This window comes from Salvia miltiorrhiza, chromosome 1, assembly GCF_028751815.1.
Source record: "Salvia miltiorrhiza cultivar Shanhuang (shh) chromosome 1, IMPLAD_Smil_shh, whole genome shotgun sequence".
Lineage (NCBI taxonomy): Eukaryota > Viridiplantae > Streptophyta > Magnoliopsida > Lamiales > Lamiaceae > Salvia > Salvia miltiorrhiza.
Genome location: NC_080387.1, coordinates 28,353,065 through 28,373,563, shown reverse-complemented (window position 1 = coordinate 28,373,563; position 20,499 = coordinate 28,353,065). Strand labels below are relative to the sequence as shown.

The 20,499-nt window shown below is 35.6% G+C and overlaps 2 protein-coding genes across 3 annotated transcripts; one reads left to right on the top strand and one right to left on the bottom strand.

Moving 5' to 3' along the window:
- The first annotated feature begins 11,140 nt into the window (after nucleotides 1–11,140).
- Nucleotides 11,141–13,460, top strand: LOC131018315 (uncharacterized). Of its 2 annotated transcripts, none has more exons than XM_057947040.1 (3): nucleotides 11,141–11,435; nucleotides 12,416–12,572; nucleotides 13,155–13,460. In XM_057947040.1, exons 1-3 carry the CDS (start codon nucleotides 11,256–11,258, stop codon nucleotides 13,286–13,288), a joined length of 471 nt encoding a protein of 156 aa, XP_057803023.1. In that variant the 5' UTR covers nucleotides 11,141–11,255; the 3' UTR covers nucleotides 13,289–13,460. The 2 variants fall into 2 exon arrangements, with proteins under 2 accessions (XP_057803023.1, XP_057803029.1); XM_057947046.1 differs by having other exon boundaries at nucleotides 11,235–11,475.
- Nucleotides 13,461–13,860: 400 nt separating this feature from the next.
- LOC131018305 (ubiquinol oxidase, mitochondrial) lies at nucleotides 13,861–17,084 on the bottom strand. The gene is made up of 4 exons (XM_057947033.1): nucleotides 16,540–17,084; nucleotides 15,441–15,569; nucleotides 14,253–14,741; nucleotides 13,861–14,168 (listed from the first exon to the last, which is right to left on the bottom strand). Exons 1-4 carry the CDS (start codon nucleotides 16,858–16,860, stop codon nucleotides 14,109–14,111), a joined length of 999 nt encoding a protein of 332 aa, XP_057803016.1. The 5' UTR covers nucleotides 16,861–17,084; the 3' UTR covers nucleotides 13,861–14,108.
- Nucleotides 17,085–20,499: the final 3,415 nt, after the last annotated feature.

Below are 20,499 nucleotides of genomic sequence, written 5' to 3'. Positions count from 1 at the left end.
ATTGTCCCCATTATTTTAGATGTCCTTAATAATGGTGTCTCCCCGGGTCCTTTGAATTCTATTTTTATTTGTCTCATCCCAAAAAAGAAAAATTGTGTTTATCCGTCTGATTTCCGGCCTATTAGCCTTTGCAATGTGGTTTATAAGGTTATCTCAAAAGTTATCATAAATCATCTGAGAGATTGTGTCTTCCATCCATTGTCCATGAGAGTCAGTCTGCTTTCATTTTGGGTCGCCACATTACTGATAACGCTCTGCTTGCCTTTGAAATTTTTCATATGATGAAAATGAATAAGGCTAAAGCTCATAGTGTCTTTGCTTTCAAAATAGACATGGCAAAAGCCTATGATCGTGTTGAATGGAGTTTTTTGGAGTCCATTCTATTGCAGTTGGATTTCTGTCCGTCGTTTGTGGACTTGATTATGCGTTGTGTGTCTTTTGTCTCATTTTGTGTCTTGTTAATGGTTTTCCAGGTGTGCCATTCGAACTAAGTCGGGGATTGCGACAGGGGGACCCACTGTCTCCTTTACTATTTCTATTCTATGCTAAAGCCCTTTCAGGGTTACTTAGACAGGTCGAGACTCGGAATCTTTTGCATGGTGCTCCAATTTGTCGTACAGCTCCGAGAGTGAGCTATCTACTCTTCGTGGATGATTACATCATTTTTGGGCGTATTAACGCTATGGAGGTGGCGGTTGTTAGAGATATCATCAGTGCTTATGAAGGTGTGTCGGGTCAGTTGGTGAACTTGGAGAAATCAACTGTATCATTTAGTGGTGGAATCTCTGAGAGTGTGCAGCTTGCACTTGCTGAGCAGCTAGGTGTTAATCGAACTGGACAAAGATCTACTTACCTTGGCATTCCTAGTTTAGTGGGTAGATCAAAAAATGAGATCTTCCAGATGTTGGTGGATAGGACGCAGAAGAAGTCTAAAGATTGAAAAATAAGGTATCTGTTTGGGGCTGGTAAAATGGTTCTTATTCAGTCGGTGCTTCAGGTGATTCTGTCATATATTATGAGTTGTTTTGCCCTTCCGGATCAAATATGTCAAAGGCTCAATAGTGTAGCAGCGAGATTCTTCTAGGGACAAAAAAATAATGAACGGAGCATTCATTGGAAGAGCTGGAAGAAGATGTGTGTGGCAAAAGGAGATGGTGGTTTGGGTTTTCGGGATATTAGTCTTTCTAACCAGGACATGCTAGCTAAGCAAGCATGGCGTCTCCTTCTCAATGACATCTGTCTTCTTGCCCGATCCCTTAAAGCTAGGTATTTTCCTATGACTAATTTGCTCTTGGCTAGTAATGCTCATAACCCCTCTTTTGCATGGAAAAACATACTAGTGGGCAGAGATTTACTTGCGAAAGGCCTTGCTTGGAGATTGGGTAATGGAGCTCGTATCAGGATTGGTGTGGACCATTGGCTGCCGGATGGGAAAGGGTGGCCAGTATCGGCTGGCGAATCTGGAAGCAGTGAACGTGAATCTGAAAGCACATGAACTTATGGAGGAAGATCAAGTTGCTTGGGATGTTTCTAAACTTGAAGCAATCCTACAACCCAGTGACCGATGGAGAGTTGAGGCATAAATCCGAGGAATTCCAACTGTCACTGATAAGCTGTTTTGGCCTTGGGGTAAATTCAATATGTATTTTGTCAAGTCGGGGTGTAGGCTAGCGATAGATTTAAAAAGACGGTCTAAAGCCTATTCTTTGACTCCATATGGCAATTTATGGAAATGGATATGGAGTCGTGATGTTATTCCCAAAGTCAAGATGTTTATGTAGCGATGCCTAGCTAATGCTCTACCTACGACTCAAGCGTTGTGGAGTTGATTTATTCATATTGATGTTATGTGTCGTCGATGTGGTGAACACGAAGAATCTCTTGAGCATGCGCTTCGTGATTGTGGCTGGGTTGGAGTTCTTTGGGTTGTTTCTCCCCTTAGGCTTTCTCCTCTGCGACATGGGGAGATATGCGCTATTCCGAAATGGTTTGAAAAAAAATCGCGGTTGCCCTCAACGAGAGGTTCATGCACAGTTTGCGACACTTGCTTGGTCAATTTGGTTTGCGAGGAACATGCTTATCTTCCAACAAAAAGAGTTATCCCATTTGGAGTGTCTTGCTATTGCTACTCGGGCTCAATGGACAGCTCCCATTTGCTCTCCTTCGCAACACCCTCAGGCTGCAAACTTGGAGTGTAACAGAGATGGGCAACTTAAGGTGTCCAGTGATACATCTTTGAATGTTGATAAAGGGATTGGGATCGGTGTGGTGATGACGAATGGGGATGGTGTGATGCTGGGCTATAGATAGGGATTCAAACTTGGGGCTTTCACAGCTGTCGAATGGGAAGCTCTGGCAATGCTTGAGAGTTTCAGATTTCGTCAGGAACGAGGGGCTTTGGATGTTATCTTTGAGACTGATTGCCAACAGCTTTATTGGAAGCTCGTTCGCCATGAAGATGATCTCTCCTATCTGGGTGATACGCTGAGAGAGATATTCGAGATGCAGGAGTTATTTCGCCACCGCGTGAAGGAAACTCTAATGCTGATAGTTTAACTTCCTTTGCTCTTTCTAATTCTTCGCCTTTTTGTTCTTCTCGGGTGCTTCCTGTTGGTGTGAACATTTCTTTTTCTGATTAATGCAAGTTTCCCTTTGGTCCTAAAAAAAGAAAAGAAAAAAAACTATTAAATGTGCTAGTACACAATAGAGTGTGTACACCAAAACAATATAACAATTAAAATTAAAAATATTAAAAAAAATACTACATTCGTCTATCAAAAGTATGGTATGGTTTGGGCACATATTTTAATAAATGGTTGAAAAAATGTGTATAAAGTGAAGAAAGAAACCCACTAATTTTTATTTTATTTTTTTGAAAGAAAATTCAAGCACTTATTAAGAAATATCATCAGAAACAATATCCCTAAGCCATCTAGGGAAATCTTGAGTCAAACATACAGACTTCAGAGCATGTTTTAGCGAACTGCGCTAGTCTGTGGGCTACGGTATTAGCTTTTCTATACACATGTTTAACATTCAATAGAAAATTCTGTCTAGTCGTACGAAGAATGTCGACAATGTACCAAAATTGATTTACTAGTTAATTTTTAGATGATTTTTTATATACGTTTTTTTTTATAAATATTGAATCTGAATGAGATTAAAATCAAAACCAATCCTAACATTTGTGTTTTTTTTTTTTTCAAATAATGAGGCGAGTATGTAAGTGGCAAGTACAATAATTTAATTAGGAATTCAAAAGTTAACTGTTTACCTACTTGTATTGGTTTGAAGTAAATTTTACTAGCATCATAAATTCATAACTCTCCAAGTTTTTTCCCAAAAATATTAAGAGTGGATTTTGAAATTGGCCACTTTCATATTGTAAAATTAAAATCTAGCCTATGAAATAAAAACATAAAAAAATGGCCACTGTTACCAAAATACCCTTCACATTAAAAATTAAAAAAATGGCCACTTTACACCACCCCTTTAAAAAATCCCGCAATTCACAACCAGTGTGAATTCACAACCAAAATTTTTTGGTTGTGAATTCACACTGGTTGTGAATTGAGAATTCACAACCAGTCGAATTCACAACCAGAATTTTTTGTTTGTGAATTCACAACTAGTCGAATTCACAGCCAAATTTTAATTCACAACCAGTCGAATTCACAACAAAAAATTAATTCACAACTAGAATTTTTTGGTTGTGAATTCACAACAAACGAATTCACAACCAAAATTTAATTCACAACCAGATTTATGTTGGTTGTGAATTCACAATCAGTCGAATTCACAACCTGAATTTAATTCACAACTAGAACTGAAACACTAAATTCACAACTGAACTGAACTGAACTGAACTGAAACTTAACTGAAACTGAACTGAATTGAACTGAAACATTAAATTCACAACTGAACTGAAACCCTAAACACTAAACCCTAAACCCTAAACCTAAACCCTAGTTGTGAATTCACAACTGAACTGAAACTGAAACTGAATGTATTTTGGTTGTGAATTCAAAAATATTAAGTTGTGAATTCATAGATCTGATTGTGAATTCAAGAATATTAAGTTGTGAATTCATCAAGCTTGGTTGTGAATTCATAGATCTAGTTGTGAATTTAAAAACATTAAGTTGTGAATTCATAGATCTGACTGTGAATTCAAGAACATTATGAATTTATAGAGCTAGTTGTAATTTTTTTTAAAGCTCAAAGTAAAATCAGTATTCCATATTACAAAATATAGGTTTAATGAAGAAAAAAGAAACGAAATTCCCATCTTTATCCCAGCTCGAGGAATTCTGCTACACCGGCTTCTACCACCCCAAACCAAATCTAAACCCTAAACGGCGCCGCACTGATCCAAAAATCCGGCGTCCTGCAGCTCACAAACGAGACCAGCAGATTGAAAGGCCACGCATTCTACTCGACGTGATTCGTCTTCTCCATCCACCCGGAGTACCCCAAACTCGGCGGCCACGGCTTCGCCTTCACGGTCGCGCCTAACAACCAGCTCAGTTCGTCTCTCCCTAGCTAGTACCTCAGCCTTCTCTACTCACCGACGCCGGCACATGTACAAAACAAGTACGAATAGTTCAATTAGATCTATGAATTAGTTATATATCAAACAATCAATACGTACGTTACTTCGATCCCAACCAGTAGCACCGTGAGAACCGAAAGCAGGAGATCAGGCGAGGATCTGCCAGATGCTCCGACAGCTCGTGGCCTCTGAAATGGGCGACGGTGAAGGAATCGTGTCGTCGTCGTTGCAGTCGATGAATCGTCCTCTCCACCATCGCCGCCTATCATCACCGCTACTATCACCACCACCGCACAGCCCCACAGAGATCCGACGAAACCCTAACTCCGGTGGCTATTATAGCCACGGTGGCTCGCCGCCGCCCCTGAAGAAGTAGCGAGGACAACGCCGCTTCAGATCTAGAGTTTCCGCAGCAAAACCCCCTCGCTCGCGGCGATTCCCAGACCACCTGTGGTTTCCTCCTCGAGAAATCTCGAGAGCAATAATGGCGGTTTCCAGATTAGGCGGAGAGGTTGGCGCGGATGAAGATCTCGTAGGCGGTGGCGCGGAGGTCGGCATCGGAGAGTGTGGCGGCGGGGGTGAAGCAGGAGTAGCGGAGGAAGAAGAAGAAGAGGAAGACGAAAATTACAGAGAGAGGGGGAGAGAGAGCGATAGGGGAGAGAGAGAGAGTTACAGAGAGAAAGTGAGAAATTGCAAATATTTAAGGAGGGGCATTTTAGTCTTTTCACGCAAAAACTGGCTAAAATTTTATGTTTTTATCCTATAGGCTAAAATTTATTTTTACTATATGAAATAGGCTAGTTTCATATATTGACACAAATATTAATCTAAGAGCAACTCCAACAATCCCTCTTAAATAGCGGCCAACTCTAGAATAGCGTGTAGAGCATCTCCAACAATTCCCTGTCCGCCACGCTAAAATCCAGTTTGTGAACAGTGTCCCGCTATATCAAGCGGGCACTGTTCATTCCGCTATTTTGTTTTTTTTTTGTTTTTCATTTTATTTATTTGTTGTTTTATTATATTTGCTTTTTCGTTTATCTTTAGAAAATGCTTATATTTGTTTGATTTAATTTGTAAAATCTATATTATTTATATTTTTAAATTATCATAAATATATATAATATTTAAAATATATTATATAAAATTTAAAAATACAATAACATGAAATATAATATAAAAGCACATTAACATAAAATTACGACAACATAAATTACAACATAAAAACACAATAGCATAAAATTACAACCACATAAAAATACAAGAACATTAAAGTAATAATACAATAAATGCTAGTAAGGTCCAAGATCACTTCCAGATCCTCCAACATCGCTTCCAGATCCTCCAATGTCGCTTCCTGATCCTCCAAAATCATGAAAATTTCCTCCAAACATATTGAAAGCATCATATGGACTTGAATGTTGTTGTCTTTTAAAAATGATTTTTGCTTGTTCACTTTTGAAATAATCTCGTCGAACAGGATCAGAAATATTGTCGGTGTCCATCATTAGAATTTTATTATCTGATTCCCACATTTGGAATGCAATAGCTTGTTTTTTTGCTTCAGTAGCTTTGTTTTTTGCTTCAATCTTCTGCATTTGTAGTTGCAAAATTTGCTCTTTTGTGGTTGATGAGTTTTCCATTAAATCTCCAATTCGTTTATTTCCTTGTTCAATTACTATCAAAAAATTAGACATATCTTCACCTTTTTTTTCTTTTGTTTTTGGTCTTTTTCACACCATCTGGACGGTGTGACGATCCAGAACCACTGCCACTACCATCGCTTAAATTGATAGAAAAATTAGACAATCCATCAGGTGAGATAGGAGATTGTGGTAGTGAATCTGGCTGAGATGCAGACATTTGTTGTCGAGAGTTTTGTGAAGGACAATCAAACTTTTGATAATCTTTCATAATAGACCACACATGCTAGAACTTGAAGCCTTTCTTATATTTTGTGTCTAGCATCATCAATTCTTTTGCACGAGTGAACTGCATAATGAATAAAAATGTTATAATGAGTAAGACAAATAATAATTATAAAAAATGTATAGATAACTACTACTTACAATATCATTTTCAGAACAAGCACTTGGATTTAGATATTCCACTTGTTGTATACACCCTTCGAGTATACATATTTGGATTGGGTTTCTCCTCGTTGTAAACCTCCCTAATATGATCCCAAAAATTTTCTTTTCTTTGTTGTATTCCCGTTTCTGAATCTTGAGATATCTCCAAATACACACGACAAAGATGTTTATCTTCATCAATTGTGTAATTAGGCTGTCGAGAAGAAGCCATGGAAAATGAAATAACAGCTAAAGAAAGACAAGTTGGTAAAAGAAGGAAGAGGGTTATTGTGTGCTAAAATAGAAAAAATAGCTCATATATATAGAGGACGATGGTGATTGAATTGAAGCTGCATTATTTGATATGTAGGACACAAGCTGCATTATTTTTCTGCATTATTTGACCAAATGCTTTATCTTTTTCTGCATGAGATTGATTGATGCTTTATCTTTTTCTGCATGACACAGCTGTAGATTGATATGTAGGACACAAGCTGCATTATTTGATATCATGTAGGACCAAATGGTGTTGTCAAATCAATCATTTCGTATAGCAGGGGAGTGATAAGGTGGATGATGAAGATTTAATGAAATCTGAATGGACGGTGGCGATTCAATATTTAAGATTTTCAGATAAGATAGTATTGGAATTTTTTTCTTATTTAAGACATACACACGATTTCAATAACCACCACATCTATTTCTTCTCTTTCACTCATAAAATAGTGCTTTAAAAAATATGAATCATCATAATATTGGTTCTTCTTCACTACTTTCTCATTCAAGTTCAAGCTCATCTGATGATGAGCTTGAACAATTAATCAACGAGTGTGATGTTGAACATCAATTGATGGGTCAACATATTTTGAATAACAATCTTATTGTAGCTCAACTAGCTGAATATCAAAATGCTACAAAAATTCATGGAGGTTCAGTTCTTGGTCACAAGGTAATCCATCGTAACCGAGAAGCAGCAGCTCATCGTCTCTTCAACGACTATTTTTCTGAAAATCCAACATTCAACGAAGGAATATTTCGTAGACGCTTTCGAATGTCTCGAAGTCTATTCCTCCGTATTGTTGATGCTGTCAAAAATCATAATGGTTTTTTCGAGCAACGCATGAATTGCACAGGAAGATGGGGCTTGTCCACACTGCAAAAAATAACAATTGCCTTTCGAATATTGGCATACGGGGTACCAGCAGATGCTACTGACGAGTACATAAATATTGATGAGTCCACTGCAATTAAATGTGTCAAGAAATTCTGTCGTGCAATTGTGGAAATATTTTCTGATCAATAACTAAGATCTCCTAATGCTAGTGATGTTGCTAGACTACTTTATATTGGTAAACAACGTGGATTTCCAGGAATGTTAGGTAGTCTTGATTGTATGCATTGGAAGTGGAAAAATTGTCCAACAGGTTGGGCAGGCTCATATGTCGGTCGTAGTGGCTCTCCAACAATTATTCTTGAAATAGTTGTTGATTATGACCTTTGGATATGGCATGCATTCTTTGGTATGCCAGGATCCAATAATGATATTAATGTGTTGGAAAGATCTCATCTTTTCAGCGACCTTGCTAGAGGTATCACTCCACCCGCACATTATGTCATACAAGGAAAAGAGTATAATGTGGGCTATTATTTAGCAGATGGTATATATCCCAAGTGGTCCACACTTGTACAAACTTTTCATGAGCCACGCTCTGTGAAAAAAAAGTTTTTTGCAATGAGACAGGAATCGTGTAGGAAAGATGTGGAGCGTGCATTCGGAGTTCTTCAAAGTCGATTTGCAATTGTTGCAAATCCAGCTCGCTACTGGCAAAAGAAACATTTGGATAATATAATGAAAGCGTGTATTATTATGCACAATATGATTGTTGAGGATGAACGTGACCTGTCTGCACCAATTGAAATTGCAAGAGAAGTGCCAATTCCAGATGTTGAAACAATGTCAAATGAAACAAACCATTTCCAAGATTTTTTTGGACGCTATAAAAAAATCAAAGATAGAGTTGCTCACTTTGCGCTTCGTGATGCATTAGTCGATCATATATGGGATGAGCTTTCTAATTTAGAAAATTAGTTAGTTTTATCATGTAATTGATGCTTTGTTAAGTATTGTGTAATGTTTAATTCTAAGAGTATTATGTAATTTCAGTTTTTATGTTGTTGAAATAAATTAATCATTCTATAATATTTAAATATAGCACTTTATTAATTAATTTTTCTAAAAAAAATTAAATTATTTTATATTTCAATTTTAATTTTAATTACATTTAATTGAATATAAATATATTTATTTATAAATATATATGATATATAATAATTGAATTGATAAAATAATTTAATACTAAAGAGCATAAAAAGGAATATTATATTGTAGAGGGAAATGTAGAGTTGATTGTTGGAGATGAAAATTCAAAAACTGTATATTTCAACTGTATAATAGAGTGAAGGGCCCTCTAGCTGTATCCCTCTATACCCAATTATTACTATATGTGGACATATCTATCCATGTATACCTATCTATACTTTTTTCTGCAAGGCTATCTATCATACTACTAATTTATATATGTATAGTGTTCGTTATTATACTATAAAAAGTAAACGACTTTTTCACAAAATTTGATTAGGTATTACAGCCCTTATTAAAAATATAATCATAGTCATAATTTTATGATCCTAATTACGACTCTTGTTCTTGTACAATGATGAATCCATATTTTATCACCTCTACATAGGGGTGTAATCGAGCCGAGTTGAGCCGAATAGTATCTTGCTCAAACTTGACTCGTTTAGCTAATCGAGTTATTTGCTTAATTATCGATCGAGCTTTAATCGAGTCGAATACAGTGCCGAGCCTAATCGAGCTTTAAAAATTTAATTTTTATTTAAAAGTTTAGTTATTCTCCTAATACATAAATTGTTTTTCAAATATATAAGTTATTTTATTCATAACAATGTAATATATTTACTATTTTCTTGTAAATAAATGATGTTAATTAGATACTTATTCTAAATATTAATTATAGTATAAAATATAGTAAGACATTTAATTAATAATATTATGTTTTTAAGATAAATCAATTAACGAGCTTGTTCTCGTCGTGCTCAAACTTGACTTGTTTAGCTAAACGAGTTGTTCATTAAACTATCAATCGAACTTTTATCGAGTCAAACGTCGAATAGTTCACGGATAGCTAGCTTGACTCGTTTACAGCCCTACCTCTACATATAAATATTTACTCTCTTAAAGATATATATTTCCTTTTATAGAATTTGTTTGACTTTACAGATGTATATTTGCTTCCCTGAAATCTATTTGTACATTAATGTGGTTTATTGTTTTGCGTTTCTTTATGCTTTGTATATATTTTTTCTATTTTAATTATGATAGATTCTTTGAAGAAATTATTTTTTAGCTTGTTTAATTTAATAGTATTAAATTGGATCTTTAACACTCTGGAGCCTTCAAATTTATTAAACATTAGCTGAGGGATTATTATTATTATTATTATTATTATTATTATTATTATTATTATTATTATTATTGTTATTATTGTTGTTGTTGTTATTATTATTGTTATTATTATTATTATTATTATTATTATTATTATTATTATTATTATTATTATTATTATTATTATTGTCATTATTATTATTGTCATTGTTATTATTGTTATTGTTATTATTATTATTATTATTATTATTATTATTATTATTATTATTATTATTATTATTATTATTTAGAATGATTGAATGTTTCTTCCATTTGTGTTTTCATGGATTTGATGAACAATTGTGATGTATAACTTATTTTTGGACATGACCCTACTATTAATTCCTTACTCCTTTCGTCCTAATAGTAACGTCCCAAATAATAGAACACGCAAATTAAGAAAATATAAATAAAATAAGAGATAAATAGTACATGATGAGAGAGAGAAAAAAAATAGTGAAAAAATAACAGGGAGAGATAAAGTAAATGAAGAGAGAGATAAAAAGAGTAGATAAAATAAACTATTTTCCTTTTGGGGTTGAGATATTATAAATGGAACCGCTAGAAATAAAATTTGGGGCGTTATTATTGAGGTTCTTATTCTCACTTTCAACACTTATTTACAACTTTATTAATATGGTCCGCCATTATTTTCTACTCCATTCATTAAAGTGTACTCATTTCTCCACCAAACATATTAAAATACATTCGGAACAAGCTAAATATACTCTTTGAGATCGGAGGAAGTATGTATAATTTATGTTGCATTTTAGAGTTTCTTATACAAACCCCACTTTAAATTTAATCCTACATTTTTCTATATATGATTGGATTTTTCTTTTTCTTTTTTTTTGGAGCAGTGTGTATGTGGTTGAATGTTGATAATACTATGCTCAACTTCTTCTCTCTTTTTATAAAAAATAAAATAAAATTAGAGAGCACCTACAAACTAAAAGTAAGTATTTTTATTGATAATGAATTTAAACAAATATGAAGAAGATTTATTAAAGATTGAAATTCCGAGTTCTTAATTTCAGTCCCCTTGAAGTTTCGATTTTACACTTCTGACCCCGAAATATAAACACGAGGAAGAATTAAAAAACACGGAGTTAGAAACGATAACAAAATGGAAGAGAGAGAGAAAGTGAAAGGGGCGGAGCGATGGACGACAGCCATCGCGAATCTGACAGAGATGGCGTCGAATCTCGATTCTCTGCAGAAATTACTCATCAAGAAAGCTGTATACGTCGACGATGAAACATTTGCCAAAGCCTCGCTCAGCTCCGAACAAGCCCGCTCGATCAAGGTCTAAATTCTGCTTACTCAGCTTTCCGTACGTCGATGCGGTCTGAAAACTATCTTCTTCTTCTTCTTCTTCTTTTTAATTACTGTTTTGTTTGTAATTTTATATTACTTGTTGAATTAGAAGGATCATAATTAGAGGATTCTATATTGTTTGTTTTATGTTTAGCTGCTCGCGGCTTGTTATAGTATTTGATTACTTTTGCTGTAAATTGTTATCGGATTTTAGGGATCTGCGTGTGAGGGTTCTATGTTTCGCACTTTAGCTGCCGTTTATGATAATTGTTGACTTTTTTGTTTGCCGTCACTTTCAAAATTGTTATTTTGGTTCATGGATGTTTACTTTGGAAATTTGGGGAACGTTTGTTGGGAAAAAGTTGATTCCCACACACACACTGTCAGGGGTATGTTTGGGGTAGTTGTTGCTGGTACTTATTGCGATTAATAAACATAGTTATTTGTTCCTTTTCATAGTTTTAAGTATTTATCATAATCATTTGGATTTATAGGAGCTACAAAGGCATGGTTCATTGTAGGCTGCGGGAACATTTGTTGGCTGAAGCCTGGTATTGAATTTGAATCATAATCTGCCAATTTACAGTAGATAAATGTCATTGATTGTTTGGTTATATTTTATTCAGTTTTCGAGGTAGTCTTTTTAGTGTGCCGCTTCAAAATTTTGATGTTTTATCAACCAAATGAAGGCTGTCTCTACTGGGAGGAATTTATCAGTGGTTGGTTTTGCTGAATCAATATTTTTGTTTATTAGATTTGGTTGCCTTGTGATGGAATGTTAATCCAATGATAGAGATTAGTCTGAAAAATCTTTCTGGTCTAGTTGGCTTACTGAGCAGTTTACTAAATGATATGCCACCTTAATTTTGGTTGCACAATGGATATGATGCAACATTCTTCTCGATTGCTCGAAGCAGTAAGTTGTTCATTTGTTGACAGGTTTGCATTTTCACAAACTGTTGACTACAGGTTCTTGAACAAAGAGTTGAGACCTTAGAAAAAGAACTCGATGCTGCCATTTCAGCAGCGGCACGTGCACGCACTGAAAAACGGCATGCTGAGTCAGCACAGAAAGCTGCTGAATTGCGTGCAGTAGAAATTACAAAAGAACTCGAGAACACCTCTAGTATGTTCTTCTGGCTCCTTTATATTAAGATATAAAAGGAATATCATTTTTAAAATATTGCTACGTTCTCTACTATCAAACATAATTATGTGACTCCCTTAATTTTTTTATAGGCCAACATCATGTACTGCATCAATTCTTACTTGCTCTAACAATTCATTCCTTGATAAATTTTGAACAAGATTACATGCATGTGAACACATATGGCATTGTCATTCCTTTCAAGATTATAACATGCAAAAAAAGTCTCTTATGTCATTGAAGGGTCTCTTATGTTAAGACCGAGCTTCAGCATTTGCTTTGAATATACTCAAGTGCCAATTTGCAAGTTTCACTGGTCTTTAGATACTCAACATTGACACTATTCTTCCTTTAGGTACTTTGAGGCAAGAAGTATTATGAATTCAAAAGATTATATAGCTTTCAAAAAAAGCTTATTTTATACCCAGTTAGCTAGATACCATTAATAAAAAATTGTCCTACAACTGTAGGCCCTAGGAACTTTTGCTCCCATATTTCGTTCACATGTTTCATAAACAGTTGCGTAGATCTTGTTAAAGGTTAATCTCCTGTATATTTCAGAAGTATTTGAACTGCATATGGAAGAGCTACGTGTGAAACAGCATGAGATTTCAAAGCGGGATAAAGAGATAAAACTTCTTGAGGCTATAATAAAGACTCTTGGTGGTAGAGAATCACTTAATACTGGCAGCTAAAGTCCTTCATGTAAGTTTATTCCAGTCATACTGAAGTAAGATGGCCAATTATGTACATGTGAATCCCAATGTATCTTCTATGTAAAGTCTTTCAATGAATAACTGCACAATTTTCAATTTTTCTAGCTGTTGTTCCTTCACATGAGCTCAATACCAGGATCACTTACTGTCCTATTCCTATGTTTCACTATAGATGCAAAGATTTATGATGTTTCTCATTATCTGGCTGCATAGGATCTCACAGAGCATTTTTCTCGTTTCAATGTTAATCGTTGGCCAAGTGAAGTTGACTATTAAGTTCCAATTTCATATTCCTAATCATGATGAAACCAGATAAAGAATGATGTACTGCTAATAAATTTGCAAGTATTTCTTTCTTCTTTATTGTTCTATGCTTCAGCATTGATAAAAGGGAAATCTGTTCGGTGATTCCAAATCAAGGGCTCCTTTTTCTTCGGGTGTTTTAGTTTAGGAAATTTCTGTATATCGCATAGAACACATGTAAATGCATTGACGCAATGAGCTTATCTTTCATTATGCTTAAATTTCTTTGAAAGCCTGATTCTGTCCAATAACAATAATAACTATTGAATCCTTTTATAAAGAATAACAAGCAATAGCCAGTAAGAATTATATGTGATGAGCAACTAATACTCGTCCAATAATTTCGATCTCTTCTTATGAAGCCAGATGCCAAACACAAGTAAAATGGCAAGGCTATTAGTTGAACCGAAAACACACACACTGTATAACCAATCCAACATTATTCACATTACTGTTTTCAACTATTTATCTGAGCACGAGAAATTAACATTTAGATTTAGTGATATCCCACAGGAGCTGGTGCCTCCCTCAACTCCTTCCCCTGAAAATGGATATCCTGCGCAATAAAATGTAGTTGGTTACCTTATTCCGTGGTTTCATAGTAGGTAATGTTAAAGATAGATATAGTTGAGAAACTCACAGAAGCAAAATGGTTGACATCGCGGTGATGAGCTTCATCAGCGCGGATGACAGTGATAACATCCTTGAGAGTTGCATTTTTGGGAAGTCTCCAGTAGTCGATTGCAATGGCAGGAGCTGCAATGTTTTCTATTGCACCGCTTTCAATGTCCTTCAAGTACTCAGTGTACGAATGTATGGCCTCTTCCTCTAGATAACCCACAATCCTATGGGCCAGTTTCGGGGACACCATGTAGATCACGAAGAATCCATTGAAGAAGACGCCCTGAACAGTGAGGACCAGCAGCCGCTCGTACCACTTGGGCTTCACAAGTTCCACCATCGTCATCAGGTGCATCCTCTCATTCTCAGCTTCTTCAAGCAATGCTTTTATCCACCCCCCACTTTGCTGGAACTTGCGCAGAGATCTCAGATGTAACAGCATCCCTCCCACCATACCAGGAACAGCAGCCACTGTTTCCAGCATCATTGCACGACAACCATACCGCCTCTGCAAATGCCATGCCATGTATTCGCCAAAATAAATATGAGCTTGATTCATTGGATGGCTTCTCTATCTTCAAAATTCTTTAATAGACTATATTAACTTAAATGGACAAGAGAGCAACCATCGGACTTCATATGTCAGGGTACCAGCAGAGAAATGGTGTCCATCACAAGCATGCATTAAATTAACGGGTCTTAATCTAAGGCAAACCAGTCTGATTAGGATTTCTCTAAATCCTACTTAAGTTTTCCTGACCATAAGTTTAGAAGGTCGATGGAATCATAACAATACACATATACTTGCAGTAAGCGCACAGGCTTCCTCCAATATAATAAGCATAAAGCATACACAACAGTTGCACTTTATGGGCTAATTTGAGTTGGCATATTTAAACACACTACTGAAACATCATTGAGAACTCAGCTCAAGTCAAATCAATAAATAGAACATTTCCTATAGTTCCCAACGAACACTATACGGCAATTCATGAATTTTGATGCAACTAAGAGATAAAATTGCAGCAGTGGGGCATGCACAATTATTTGTAGACTGATTGAACTTCTTGATGCCTTTATCTTATAACGCAAACCATAGCACGAAAATTCTGATGCATACACATTTCAGAAAACAGGGCACTAGGAGAAGAACACCAACAACGTGTGGAAAGAGCAAAAGGATCAGAGAAAATAAATGACAACAAACCTTGAAAAACACATCTGTAGGGATTCTAAGAAGTTTCACAGTCCGAAATGCTACTTTGTCCATGAATGTCTTTGGAACGTGGTGCTTGTGGAGATCAATTGACAAGTCTGCCGCATAAGTTTCCCACGGCTGCAAAATTGGAATGATTTAAGAAAGACAAACAACACTATATTACAAGCTGCGGTAAGATCTAAATAATACAAGATGACAGAAATATAGGACCACTAAGCTATTTAAATGAAGTATCTAGCATAACACATGTACAATACCTAAATAATATCAAGTGATAGTCCAAGCAACACATTGCCAGAATACAGATTGTCGGACCCGTCTTCTTTGTCCCGTGCAGTTTTCAAATGAAACAGTAGATTGTTACTTTACAATTTTTCCTATACCCAGAGACTTGAGGCTGTTGACTCGTTTCATAGGCTGTAGCACATAAGCATATAATTCGACAACCTTTTATTTTTTATTTTCTTCCCCAATATATCTTAATTGAATGGTAATAGTATGAGACAACACTTGCTCGGTGAAGCGGTGTGAAATCTCCAGATCCTGAACTTTTCTGATATGATAAACAGTCCTAACACAAAATATCACACATCGGACCACTCCTGATCCCACCAGATCCATTGATATACTAAGTACTACCAATCTTCTCATTATATGTCAGCGGTGTAGTTGCACCTTGCACAATGAATCAGCAAGCCGCACATCAATGTGAGATGCAGCAGTTATATTTTATCAATCATCACTAAACAAGTTCCGAATTCGATTGAGACTGCATAAAATTCATCTACCAGGAATTCGAATCATATGTGAAATCTGTTCCCTCAAACAAAAAAGCTACTACTACTGCAATTCTCGGAGAACATGTGAAGAGGCATCAATTACAATGATTCAAACTATACTCTATGGATAATCGTAAACTCTGTAGCTTCTAGCTCCAAACAACGATCACGAAGAGTTTTGAGAAAACCACTGAACAACATAGACGGTAAAACAAGCAAAAGGTGCCAAACTCATCTGACGAATAAAACACAACAAGAAATAAAAGCATTCAACGGAAATACTAAAATAGGATCGTAGTATCAATTACCATGAAACAGTTCCACGGCCACTCTGTGCCATCCTCCCTCTTAATCTTAGGTCTCGAAATTCCCCAATAGCTCGAAACCACCGCACCACCTTTCTCCGCCTTCTCCGTCTGCAACTCGCTGTTGTTCATCTTCTTCTCCACCGATGGCGGCGACGACGTAGGCTCTGCTGCCGAACTCATCATCCGCCTCCACCCTACCAACGCCGCGCTCAAACCCTCAATCTGCACGCCGGACGTCCCCGACGCCGCCGCCACGTACCGGCGGCAGTTACCGCCGGAGACCGCGCGGCGCATCAGTGATCTGGCGACCAAGTGGTTCATTTTTTCACCGGTGATTCACACAAACAGTGTCTCTCAATTTCCTTTTCCAGATTAATTAATATGCGTCTGTGGGGGGTTTGTATATTATTATATCCGGGGGGAGCAAATAACGTGATTCGGTGGAGTAGATGATTGCCGCCACCGATATGGCGACGTGGCGTGACCTGAGTGGTTGGTGTATGTGGATGAGATGTAAGTGATTATTCAAAAAAGATGCGACATTTTTGACAATCTGCATATGATCCGATAATTTGGGAAGCTACTAGTATTTCTTCTTCTCCAAGTTTACAGGAAAAAGTACTTGGTGTGAGCGGTTGCAAGGGAAGTAACGTGAGGGCTAATGTCTCGTCAAACGTGGCTGCACTGCACTTCAACCCACTCATTAATTCATTATGCTTTGCTTACACCTTAATTAATTGAGTTGGTCTTGGGTGAGGTCAACCTCACCCATGAGACGGGTCGGGGCGCGGGTCGGGTGGGTTTGGGCGCTGGTCTGGCGGGTTTGGGCGTGGGTATGGCGGGTTAAGGTGTGGGATGGGTGGGTCTGGGCTCACATATAATATATAAAAACTGTTTCCTTCTCAATTTCAAAATTAAATGTGGTGTAGTGGTTGGGAAAAGTTTTCCCTTTCTATCTACTAGAGTTCGAATCTCCACTACTACATTTTGTAATGTTTCATTTTTTTGCATTTTGTTTTACCTTTTGTTTTTTTTTTTTTTCCATTTTTTCTATTTTCCTTTTTGCATTAGCATTTTTTGTTTTTCTTATTGCGTTTTTTTTTTCCTTTTTTTCTGTTATAAATGATTCTTTTTGAATTAGCGTTTTTTGTGTTTTTTATTGCTTTTTTTTCCCTCCTGTTATTACATTTATACTGTATTTTTTTTGTCATATCAATGGTTAATTTTTATTACAATAATAATTATTTTAGTAAAGTGTTTTATTTATTTTCTTTTGCTTTTTCGTTTATTTTTTTCTTTTTAACATTTTATATACTTTTTTTCATTTATTTCATTTTTTTAAAAAAATTAACTTTATTCATATCAATGGTTATTTTTTCTTACAACTATAATTACTTGACCAAGTCATTAAAATTACAAGTTTTCATAAGTAAAAATAACATTTTTTTTTTGAAAAAAGTAATAATTTTTAAATATTACATTTCTTCATATGAATAATTACTTTTTATTAAGACAATAGTTACTTTTAATAAGTATAAAATATACATTTGTTAGCACGTAGCACAAATATATACTTATGTTAATATAAGTATTTCCTGTCATTCTATATTTTGTAATTACCTGAACACTGAATACTAAACCCTAAATAGTGAATACTAAACCCTAAACCTTGAATACTAAACCCTAAATAATGAATACTAAACCCTAATGGAAATATTTACTTTTATATAGTCTAACATATACATTTCTTTGTACAAATGTATACTTATGTTTCTATAAGTATTTTCTGTCATTCTATATTTTGTAATTACCTGAACACTGAATACTAAACCCTAAATAATGAATACTAAACCATAATCCTTGAATGCTAAACCCCAATGAAAATATTTACTTTTATGTAGTCTAACATATACATTTCTTTGTACAAATGTATACTTATGTTTCTATAAGTATTTCCTGTCATTCTATATTTTGTAATTACCTGAACACTGAATACTAAACCCTAACCCTTGAGTACTAAACCCTAACGGAAATATTTACTTTTATTTAGACTAGTATATCCATTTCTTTGTACAAATGTATACTTATGTTTCTATAAGTATTTCCTGTCATTCTATATTTTGTAATTACCTGAACACTGAATACTAAACCCTAAATAATGAATACTAAACCCTAATCCTTGAATGCTAAATTCTAATGAAAATATTTACTTTTATGTAGTCTAACATATACATTTCTTTGTACGAATGTATACTTATGTTTCTATAAGTATTTCCTGTTATTCTATATTTTGTAATTACCTGAACGTTGAATACTAAACCCTAAATAGTGAATACTAAACGCTAAACCTTGAATACTAAACCGTAAATAATGAATAATAAACCCTAACCCTTGAATGCTAAACCCTAACGGAAATATTTACTTTTATTTAGGCTATTATATACATTTCTTTGTACAAATGTATAATTATGTTTCTATAAGTATTTCCTGTCATTCTATATTTTGTAATTACCTAAACACTGAATACTAAACCCTAAATACTGAATACTAAATCCTAAACCTTGAATACTAAACCCTAAATAAGTATTTCATGTCATTCTATATTTTGTAATTACCTAAACACTGAATACTAAACCCTAAATAGTGAATACTAAACCCTAAACCTTGAATACTAAACCCTAAATAAATACAAAATATACATTTATTGGCACAAATATATACTTATGTTAATATAAATATTTATCTTCGTTTGATATAAAGTATTATATTTTTTAAACCTTAAACCCTGAACGTTAAACCATAAACCCTGAACACTAAACCTTGAACACTAAATCCTAAACTCTAATAAAAATATTTACTTTTAATACGCATAAGATATACATTTGTGCTAACAAATGTATACTTATGTTAATATCAATATCTGCTTTCATTCAATATAAAGTATTATTGGTGTTTAATGAAACCAACACCTAAAACTACACGATGAAACAGTAAACTATACCTATTGGAACTGATCGGAAAGAGCGAAGTAGAATGATCGAAAACTTAATACGAGAGAGAAAAATGACTGTTGTATTTAAAAATATGAGATAGCGTAAAAAATAATACACGAGCTCGGGCCCTATTTATAGATTTACAAGCGGAGGGGTAAAATAGTAAAAACATCTTCGGTGCATGCGTCCTGCATGGTGGAAGGGTACATTGGTAATTTCGATAATACGCGGGAGACCTTCCCGCGCGTTTATTGGCTCCTCTGATGGAAATGTCTTCTCTGGCGAAGGCGTCTTCTCTGGTGATATTGACATCTCTGGCATGAAGAACTCCTCTGGTAAACACGTCTTCTCTGGCAAGGGCGTCTCCTCTGGCGGTAATGACTTCTCTGATGGAGTTGACTTTTCTGATGACGATGACTTCCCTGACGATGGTGACTTTTCCGGCGCGGATGATTTCTCTGGAGGAGAGGGCTCCTCTGTCAAGAATGACTTCTCTGGTGCGGATGACTCCTCTGGCTAGAGTCATTCCTCTGATGGATGAAATCCTTCTGGTATAAATGGTTCTTCTGACCCATACGGCTCCTCTGATGAGAGTGGTTCCTCTGATTTGTACTCTCTCCCTACTCTGCATATATTGCTCCTCACCAACCACTCCCCCCTCTAGTCTGGTTGAACCGGGTATTCTTCGTGTTCAACCAGTGGTGTGTTATCAGCATCAAAGCTTTGTTATTTTCCTTGGCCCCTGTAAATCATAAAGACATAAGCATTTTGACATTTTGACATTATGAGAGTAAAAAGAGGCCCTGTAAATTGTTCTCTGGCATTTTTGTTACTCCCGCTCCCTGGTCTGGCTAGTTCACTCTGGAGAGGTGCAACTAGTCAGAGGACTCGCCCGCGTGGATGATGTCATCCGCATTAAATGTCTGCCCAGTCTACAGTATTTTCCCCGTACCCGAGGTTACTTTTT